The following is an 11,246-nucleotide window of genomic DNA, read 5'->3' on the forward strand; positions in this document are numbered from 1 at the left end:
TTTCAGGCCGCTGATGCTGTTTACCACCAAGTATGTAATATCAATTTCAGAACGGGCAAACAGATTCCCTTGCATTTCCAAAGAACCGCAAATGTAAAATCACCAGGATGACCCAAGGATAACAACAGGGAGGAAGCATTTCAGAGAGTCACAAAATATTTGATAAAAATTACAATGAACAGTTAACCATCAGTGATCTTGTTCAGAAAATGAAGGAATTTGGGTGCCAAGATCACTACAGTATCAAGTATATGAAGAAAAGAATTGAAGATTACTTTGGTGATGAAGTTCTTGTGACAAATATAAATATATCCAGTGCATTGATACATCAAAAACAATCTACCCAAAGCCAGAAGATATGTCATCTATTGACAAGAATGTTTCATTTCTTCCTGATTCTTTGTATCTCCTCTTGAGAACAATGTTTGCAGGGGAAAATGCTGATGTAAAAATTGTATCTGTTGGACAGGCTGTCATGCAGAACACTCGCCCACGAGTCATCCAAGCACCACTTTAGATAGGACTGGTTGTTCAGATGCATCACCATGCATTCACAACCATGGTTTCTTTTCTTCTTACTCAGAGGGAAAACGTTTTGAATCGTGTGCAGCCAAATCACAAGGTATTGACCTACCAAATGTTCAAGGTCATTTCATTCAGTACATAGCTGACAATGTTGACCACAACATCAACACTTTGGATGGATGCAATACTTTTCGCGGTGTGGGCATTATTGCTGCTATTACTCCTGGCGTCAAAAGCAGAATTGTAGTCCCAAGGGAATTTGTAACGAATTAGGCGTTCGACTCTGATACATTTATAAGCATGACCTAAATATATGACATGTGAGAAAGGTGTGACAGTAAATCGAAACAAATTAGCGGCCCGACTCGGCTCGGTTTCGGTCTGACAAACGCTTCTGTCGCTGTGACAGTTGAAAAAACTGCATAATTTTACTCTACTTGACCTCTGTAAAGTACCTGGTGATTTTACTTTCACTTAAAGCTGCAATGATTTTACCGTCCATTCTCGTACGAAGTCAGGACATATGCCCGGAAGTAAACAAATTTCAGAATGCAGACCCGCACCGATGAGCAGAGCGAGTACTCTGACTGGATAGTGTCTTCTATTATTCCCACTCGTTTTAACGTGCAGCTGTATTATCCAACCAGAGTCTCCCTCTACTATTTGGTGGTCTGTAGTCCAGTTGTTTTTTGCAAAGCCTACTGCTGTCGCAAAAATAATACGTCGCAGAACAGGCGAGGGATACGTTGACGCAATAGTTTCAAGGCGCAGAATATTTCCGATCCATCTCCATTTGATGGACAGTGATCAATATGAACTTACTGCAATTTAGTTGCAGTAGCAACTCTCAGCTGTTGAACTGACAGTGTTTTCTAAAACATAAATTCCGATGTGACCAACCCAACACAACTCATCTATGACAGGGACTGATCAAGGAAGGGATGTTGCGGAATCACCTAAGACATATCATCGCAACGTCTCCATGTGCTGGACTGACTGAAAAAACCCACATGGCTGTGTATGGCTGTGTATGACTAAAGGGTGGTTGTCTATGAATGTATGGTGGCTGTGTATGACTGTACGGTGGTTGTGTATGACTGACCGGAGGGTGGTAGGGTATGACTGTGTATGACTGTAAGGCGGTTGTGTATGACTGTGCGGTGACTGTCTGTGACTGTGAGTTGGTAGGGTGTGGCTGTGTATGACTGTAAGGCGGTTGTGTATGACTGTGCGGTGACTGTGACTGGGCTGGTAGGGTATGACTGTGTATGACTGTAGGGTGGTTGTGTATGACTGTGCAGTGATTGTCTATGACTGTGGGTTGGTAGGGTATGACTGTATGACTGTAGGGTGGTTGTGTATGACTGTGCAGTGATTGTCTATGACTGTGGGTTGGTAGGGTATGACTGTGTATGACTGTAAGGCGGTTGTGTATGACTGTGCAGTGACTGTCTATGACTGTGGGTTGGTAGGGTATGACTGTGTATGACTGTAGGGTGGTTGTGCATGACTGTGCAGTGACTGTCTATGACTGTGGGTTGGTAGGGTATGACTGTGTATGACTGTAGGGTGGTTGTGTATGACTGTGCGGTGACTGTCTATGACTGTGGGTTGGTAGGGTATGACTGTAGGGTGGTTGTGCATGATTTGTAGTGTGTGATTGCACTACAGTATATTGCTTTACTGTGTATCTAGTCAGACTGTGCCGGTGCTAGTACAGCACACGGTGAGTAAAGAACATAACATATACAACATCAAACATAATGCCGGATGTCGCAGCCTCGTTTATGTGCTCTCTTAAGGCCATCAACACATCTTCCTCCTGACAAGAAAATCCATATATACATACAGGCCCAGTTTTCACCCCTCGCTTGTTAGGCTTTCGGCTCATTCCCTTGAAACGCGTTTTGGCTTTTCGTACTGGGTCTTACCAGTGGTTGCCTGGTACATGTAAAACTCCAAATCAATCTTCCAGGTTGTCAAAACACAACTCGCTCACTTAGTCCTTTGAGAACCCTACAATATTTACGTGGGATTAACATTATTATAAAATAATGCTGATCATTGAAGCAACAACAATAAAGTCATGACCTTGACAGGTTCTACACCGAAACAGAAGTCCACATAAGTACCTTCCACTACCAGGGAGATTATTGAGAAGGTTGTTTCAGCAAATATCTAATACACGTACATAAACTATAGACGTTTTACTTAACTGAATATGTTGAGATATGATGACGTTTCAGTACTCTGAGAGACTTCCTTGCCCTGAAATACACGAGTGAACGCTGAATACACTACTGACCAGACGTTTGTAGGAAACCGTGTGACAGCGTATCCAAATAATCGACCACTTCTTTCTTCATATCCTCAGTATTTTCAAGTCGTTTTCGGTTTATTCGGGCCTTCATTAGTCCCCACGCATTCTTAATAGGGTTAAGACCTGGGTTGTAGCTGGGCCAGCCTAAAACTTGCACATTTTCTCCCGAAAACCACGTTTAGCAGGCAGGTTAGTTGGCGGCGTTATGATGCTAGCGTTCATGAATATCTTTAACAGGAGGTGATCGTTTAAGATGTCAGCATATTGTAAGATTTCCACTGATAATACAGAACGACCTCATTCCACGTGAAAGTTAAAAATAGGAAAAAGAAAAAGTAACCAAAGGAAACCAAAATATAAAAGAACCGATGCTAAACTGGAACATTTCAAGTTCCCCAAAAGGGACGAGTGTTGCATCTTCTTGTAATATGTGCGAAAATTAACAAACATGCACCCTTGTCATCTCATTCGTGACAGCAACTGTTCAGGCGCCTTGTGTAAGTTGTGATTAATAGCGTGCACGTTACAGCGGATGAGTGGTGTGGGTCCGTCACAACGAGTCACATGACCCCGACCTCAACAAACTCAGTGAAACGTAAAACCATACATCAGCCCGTGTAATCTCGCCAAACTATTTGTATGGCATGGCTGGATGTAGAATTATTATATTTGGTTCATTTTTTTATGTTTCAATCATAAGTCAGAAAATTATTTAACGAGTTTCACCCTTAGAAAAAGGCCATGGTTCATGTGGTGATTGACGTGAGCTGATGCTCAGGATGTCATGTTTTGTCTGGGCTTAAATTATTCACAGACAGTAATGATAGAATAAAAACTTGTAATACTTCATCAACTCGACATGATTTTAAGTCACAGGGAAGGCAACACATGAATGCACAACACCTTTAGAAAGTGGTCAAATGTAACGTGTTATAAATACACATTAAAACAAATTGCACGACAATATTAGATAAATATACGCATACACATGTAGTTGTCTCAGAACGAAGACAACGAATACATCATAATGATACCATACATATGGAAAAACATATTGCAAGCCTATCATAATCATTTGTATTCATGTCACAACTGTGCATCACGTGCAAATCGTGTCATTAAGCAATTTTTTTCTGTAGAATGTTCTTACAAACTGGAAAATCAATTGCTTTCGTTGCTGATTGTGATATGTGGCTCCTTCTAATTTGTCAAGAGCTCAATGTGGCAAATCGTTGGTATAGAGTGTGTGGGCGTCCATCCACTATCAGCTGATTAACCCGAAAATGTCCAAAAGATGAAAATCGGCAACCAAGGGGTTAGGACTGCCCGCGTTCAGGTCGACAGAGGGTGAGAAGGATTTAGAACCCTTCCCGGAATCACAAGACTGACTTCATCCGTTCATGGAGTGAAAAGCAGAGTGGATTCTGCTTTTCAGGTTTCTGCTTTTCAGGCGACCTTTCTTATCTCCACTTTACATAGCAGCACGACCCTCTTGTTGTCAGGCTTGGCATAATAAGGGAAGGGTCGTTACGTTAACTGTAACATTTAACAGGCTTTTGAACAACCGGACAGTTGTTTGTTTCTAACAGACATTTCCTATTTATATACTTATGTTCTTGTTATAAAACCTGTTATGAAACTGTATGATGATATTAATAATTAATGTCATTATGTTTACTTTAGAATGGGCATGTAAATGAGAACAGTTCTATGAACGTCTTCATAGACATTTTAAAACTGGATGTAAAAATGATAGTCGACCACAACCTCCATAGGTCTGTTTGGGTTAAAATTATACCGATGAATCTCAATATTACCTCAAATCGCTTCGAAAGGGCCTACACAAAACGTGTCTGAAACATGGGTAGAGATATGAAGGGCCAATTAAACCAAATTCATCATTTCATGACGTATTGTACGACTTAAACGAAAATAGAAATGCCGATATATATGCTGCATATTATTAGTATCACATGAATCAGAGGCAATATTACAGGCAGTCCTCACACACTGAGCATCAGAGCTACATCTGTAACTGTTGTGGACCCACAGACGGACTTGCGTCGTACATAGAGAAGACTAGAAGTACCCCCTAGAAAATGTGTTCAGTCTTCAGGAATCAGTGAAGGGAAATACCAAACAATAAATGGAAAGAAGACTCGAGGACATGAAAGCTTGCAAAGCCACAATTCGAATATGCAATAAACTTTGATGTTTCTTAGAGTCTTACTATTTCTTTTTAACAGTTTAAAAAACTTGGTTTTGTCATTTTTCAGTTAAATTTGTAAAGGAGACATTTGTAAAAAAAACCATTCAAATGATTAATAAGTTTACCCTCTAAGTCAAACCACGTATGTTCTTCACTGAAAGTGATATTGCCTTCTGCGTGTTTTCCAATACATTCTAATAGTTTCCCCCCAAATATTAACAGAATATAAACATTTACATAAGACCAGAGTTCGAAATACCTGCCGGATTCTCAACTTTTTTTACATGTATATTTTGCACACTGTGTGTAACGAATTTTGGGGAATTGTAAAATTTAGATCAACGGGACCGCACCTAAAATTTACTTAATATTTAGGTCTATTCACTTTTCTTCGTGTACAGTTTGGTACATAAATATAGACTTAAAAATCACTCAAATTTCTACAGCCTTTAGGAAAATTGACATACACAAGTTTCAGTGGTTTGGGATTGAGATAATCACAGGAAACGTTCTGACAGCTTAATAACAATGAATTTCTTTATCAATATGTTTTTGTTTCTTTGAGTTCCTTGGGGAGAAATTCGATTCGGCGCCGATAGATTTTCTTGGCGAGAACTGGCGAGTGAAACCCTCTGGTAGGTATCACATATCGCAAGTGAACGGCGTGCAAAGATTGTCCGATACTAGGTTTAGCTGGGCCCCGTCTCGCATATCGCAATGAATACCGGCTCCTAGTTTCGGCGATGTTTGAGCGCGCAAAGGAAGCCGGGAACCAGCTTAGACACAGAGAATATAACACGTACAACTGTGCACTTACTGACATTTTCTCACGCGTATAGATTTCAGTATTCGACAATACATAATCATGTCGAAATAAAATAATAAGAAAAAACATTCCAAGATTTTATATACCATCTAACCTGCCAAACTAACCTTTCCTTGTAATAGATGAACCCAGCGAGGCGAGTAATGTTTAATGAGTGCTTATGGGGAATAGCATATGCTTTCAAAATGGCGACGACCTTGGTAAAGTGAGTTAGCTTCAAAATGTTCACTTTCGTTGGTACGAATGATTATTATAAAGCTTAAAACATAGCCGGCAGATGTTTCCATTCATAGTTCTTAAGCCAAACAGCCTACTCGGCATAGTTTAAAATGTATATTACTGAACATCAGAACTGTATCAGAACTCTGATACACACACACACACACAGAGACACAGACACAGACACAGACAGACAGACACACACACACACACACACACTGCTAATTATTAGTATCGTTATCATTTAACGAGACGACTTAGCACTATACCAAGCCGTGTCGATGTAGGCGTTTGATGAAATACGAGTTTATTGATTGAAAACAACACTTGCAATAGGTGGCATATGTTGTCAATAATGATTAAAGGAAAGAGTTCCTTCGGCATATGAAATGTGCACAGTACTCCTCATCCCATTGCTTAAAGGGGCACTGATGCGGAGCGAATAATGTTTCTCCCCAACGGACTAATTACGAAACCAAACTGCAAATTGGTCTGCGCCCGCTCCCTCGATGTGACGGATAAAGGGACTGGGCTCCCTGATGCCCATCATATGCCATTACTTAAAAATATCCATAGTATTCCTTGTCTGATTGTAACAAAATACCCCAGCAGTGTAGTTTTTTTTCCAGATGCTTGGATGGTATGGTGACTGATCCAATTTGATCCTATTTCTGTGTATTTAACCTCGATATTTAATCATGTTACCTGAAAATATGATGTCTATAGGCACGTCGCAAGCCATTTGTTTCAGTCCGAAAGATAGCAAAGCTTTATATTTAGGTAGTTTTAAGTGTTGGTTCAGCTGTGATAGCAAATATCGTACGTAGATTGTGCTAGCTATGGTAGCTACCCTGGTTTATTATTTATGATAATAAAAACACACAGTTGCTTTATTTGAATTAGTAAACTAAAAACGATGACTTTGCCTTTGTTAGAGAAATCTGAAAATTTCCTTACGTGAAAAAAACGTTATTACACCAAATTTCCCAAGTACACAGCAAAGGCCTGTATGTATTCCTTATGTAACAAAGTTCCATTGTTATCCTCAAAACAGTTTTGGCCCATAAGTGTTTTCAGGCTGCATGCCACGCAGAGATTACATCTTCCTTGCTGTAAATCGTGTTTGATGGTGTAAACCTACTTGTGTTATTTGTCATCATTCTCTTGATGGTCAGTTAATGAATTTATAACAGGTATAATTAATAGTAACACCACTTCAGTTACTCAACAAAGGTTCCCATTTGGCATTTCTCCAGTCTGGAGTAAATACTCAACATTATAAATTAAGGTCTGTAATGGCAAATGTATTGCATGTTATGTAATATGTGCATGTAAGTGATGCAAGAGGGTTTATCAGCTGAGTTACAAAAACAAACATCGATCAAAGGATTAACCGATAACACACTGATTGATTAATTACTTGTATCTTCTTCAGCGAATTTGTCAAAAGGCAGCATGTGTAGATGTACAAATGTATACTAACTACGCCCTGTCCTAAAGTGCAAGTGTAAAAACAATATCCTCCCTTCAAAGAATTAACCACCCTTGCATTGTTTGATTGTTCATTATTGGTTAACTAAACTGCTTAGAATGGCGGACATCATACAATTAGTTGCCTGATGTGCTACCGTGGGTGACCAATGAGAGGTTTATCAGGTTTTCACCAAAGTGAAAGACGTGAAATGATGTGTTACTTTTTCGCAAATTAGAACAGCTGCAGATGAATGGAATGCGATTTCTTTTACGTGGATATTGATGGATACATTCCTGAACAAGGTAGTAGCCTGACATTGTTGCTATAACATTAGTCTGTTTAACATTCATTATTTGCATTTTGTTTTAATTTATTTGTTGTAGCATTCAGCAGAATCTATATGACAGAAACCACACACTAGATTGCTTATGTGTGTGAAATAGGATCCACATTGGCAATCTATACAACGTATAAATGTTGCTGTCATGTTAGAAATTTACTATAAGTATAAGCAGACAGTGTGTTCTTTCATTAATTTTCAAAATCATACAAATATGACAATAAACTAATTAGGGTTATGAGACTATTTTTAAAATATAGAGACGTACATTGGCTTCGTTATTTTTCCGTCCTAATAGTTTTTTACCATTTCTACCACTGGCAGATGATTAACCTTCAAAGTGTTTCTTTTGTTTTCATAATACATTTGTAATGAAGTAAAAATGACTTCACCTCAGTTGATCTGACTATAATTAAACTATCAATTGCTCATACGGACTGTATACCAGAGGTCACGAACCAATCACGAATTCTGGGATATCATCCGGGTACTTATGGGAGAAAAACAATAACAAAAGTTTACACCAGTCCACGGAAGTTGCTCTGCATCAGTGCCCCTTTAATCCATTTCATGATGAAACAAGTGCCGTTCATAAGTTATGGTTTGGGGCTGGGTGTGATGATTTGAATAGGTGGTCACCCATTTTGTTCTTGGGAGTTGGTTGTGGGTGGGGAATCAATTTTGTACACATGCTCTGGAGGGGGTTCATTTATTTTGCACATGAGGGGGGCACTCTGTTCATTGACTTTAGTGGGGATCATTCACATTGTACATGCAACTCCATAAATATTATCATCACACACCCTTAATTAACAATTTATCAATTAATTAATTAGCAAAAATTTTTGATCAAGTAACAATAGGTTATCACTGAGTTCGCTACTAGTCAGGATATAGTATCATTTGCAATCATATTGCTGTAATAATGTGATGATCATGATAGTAACAGTAACTGAATTCCAACAATAATATAACATAGCATTAATAATAATATTTATGTTTCTGTGACACCAATTTTGTAGTCTAGGACCCCTGAAAATTATGAGTATAAGTCCCAGGAAACCTCAAATACAGGATCATGGTAAATCTGTGGATGTGGAATGATCATGCAGCTACCATTGATAACATGGTCTAAATTCTTGGAGATATATGGACAAACCTGTGGCCAAAAGTATTGGGGGGCAATTAAACTGATGATTCTGGATGTGTTTAAAATCATGCATTAAAAAATTTCCAATAGTGGCATCACAACTTGCACAACATGCACAATTTAATTCTCAAGCCAGAGAATTAGAGCTTTGCATACTATTTTCATTGGTTCTTGGGTCAACATGCTGTCACCAAAGCTGTAAGGAGACCTACAGTAAGTGAGTATACATTAAGGTGCTTTCAGAAACATTCCATGAATATCAAGGCACAGGACACCAGAAATGGACTTCAAACATTGTAAACATGTGGGGGAGTGAAACCGGATCTTCAGTGTGATGAGTGAACAATAGCCATAAAATAAGGTCACTTGTTGATAAGCTACAGTCCTTTGCACCACACCTTCTCGTTTTAAGTGATGCATCTACCTAATTTTGCAAAACAATATATGGGCTGCACCAACAGACTTGCAGTAGGCCCGTCTGTTCTTACTTCAACATACATGCTTTAGTTTACAAACAATGAGACCTGATTGGTCAGATGAGGAGCCCTCACCTATGGTATGGTTACAGGAGCAGTGGCAAGTGAGCTTTGGTGTATTGACTATTACTGGCCAACAGTACGCTGAACAATTGAGGCATATGCACAGTAAACATCAATATTTTGTTACAGGCTTGCCAGCAAGCTAGCAGTTGGTGCTGGTGCAGTGTATGTGACCATTGACCAGGGTGTGTGGAACAACAGCAGCAATGGCAGTCAGGCCCTGGAGAAGGTGAAGGGATCTGTCCTGCCTGCTGCCACTGATTATGCTAAACAGGTAATCATCATCGCCACAGGTATGCATGGTAACTGATCTATTTCATTCAGGAAGAATCAAGAATATCCTCTGTTAAATTATTTTCTTCTTCCCTTTCAGATTCCATGTTTAGATGATGTCAACAATACTGTGTTAAGTGGCTGGAACTCAGGTAAACTTGTTATCTTTTGGTATTGATGGATAGTAACTCTCACATCAGTGTCACATGTTGTATTTGGGATTACACTTTCTCAGTAAAGTACATATTGTAGTACCTTTGGTTGTGTTGAGGCCTATCTGGGATTTGAACCCACAGCCTCAGAGTGAGGCAAGTCATTGCAAGCACTTAATCAGAAGCTTAACCTCAAATATAATGTGTTGCATTTGACCACTTTCTAAATGCAATTGTGTACTTTCATGTTAGTGTACTATGAATTGTAATCTTTAATATTGTAATATGTATGGTCATCTATGAGGTATGTGCAGTGGGTCAAATGGAGAGATTACCAAGCTGTCCTGCCTTTCATTCATATGTCTTTATTTAGGATTATTTCTGTAGTATGCATCACCATGATTTCAGTTTCAGGAACTTTCTATCTTGGACTGACTGTGCTAAAAGATCTTTTGATTTGGGAGATCTGTTGGGAAAAGGGTCAAGGCAGGAACGTCCAACACTTGCATTTGTTGACTTAGCTGTGTTTAGTCCTGTGACCTTGTCACTGATTTTGATTATATGATGTGTTTCAGGGGTGAAGACTGTGTTCCACTATGTGTCATCAGCACCAGATACAGTCGGGGAGTACAGCAAGAAGGCCGTGTCATCATCTGTCAACTTCGTACGTGGAAACTGATGAGGACGTGTTATTGTGTGGCAGATAGCTGAATGACTGGGACTAGAAGCATGTGTATACAGAGGACATTGATCAGTGTATATAGCAGGGTGTATATAGCAGGGTGTGTTCTCCTTCAAACCAACACTAAACTGTTTGGTTTGTGCTCATTACCTGAACTGTAGAGTGATGTAACGGACAGTTCTACATACCATCATATCCTAAGGAATAAAATCCTGTATATTTATGACAACTGTGATCTGGTGAAGCAAAGATGACTTTGTTTTCAGTAAACACTTGCAAAACCAGTTGTTTTTGTTTTGTTCTTCTTTACAGTGGTTATGTGTAAACCATCCATCTCAGTGAATGGAAGTTCACTATCAAAGTCTAGTTACCATTCTTGCAGAACCAGGTTGGAATATCATAGCTTGATTGTAGTATGTCAATATCTTTCATTGCCTTGTTGAAAGCATACCTTTTTCAAATTCTGTGAACCATGTTGTTTGTTGATTCCTTTGGCTGGACAATACGTGGACCCTTTCGGCCAGACATTTTTCTCAG

At 39.2% G+C, this 11,246-nt stretch overlaps 1 protein-coding gene across 1 annotated transcript; it reads left to right on the plus strand.

Annotated features, from left to right (window-relative positions):
* The first annotated feature begins 5,992 nt into the window (after positions 1-5,992).
* LOC137260326 (MICOS complex subunit MIC13-like) lies at positions 5,993-10,993 on the plus strand. The gene is made up of 4 exons (XM_067798006.1): positions 5,993-6,085; positions 9,732-9,876; positions 9,976-10,027; positions 10,603-10,993. The coding sequence occupies exons 1-4, from the start codon at positions 6,003-6,005 to the stop codon at positions 10,704-10,706; spliced, it is 384 nt and encodes a 127-aa protein (XP_067654107.1). The 5' UTR covers positions 5,993-6,002; the 3' UTR covers positions 10,707-10,993.
* Positions 10,994-11,246: the final 253 nt, after the last annotated feature.

The sequence above is a fragment of the Haliotis asinina genome, chromosome 13 (assembly GCF_037392515.1).
Source record: "Haliotis asinina isolate JCU_RB_2024 chromosome 13, JCU_Hal_asi_v2, whole genome shotgun sequence".
Classification (NCBI taxonomy): Eukaryota; Metazoa; Mollusca; class Gastropoda; order Lepetellida; family Haliotidae; genus Haliotis; species Haliotis asinina.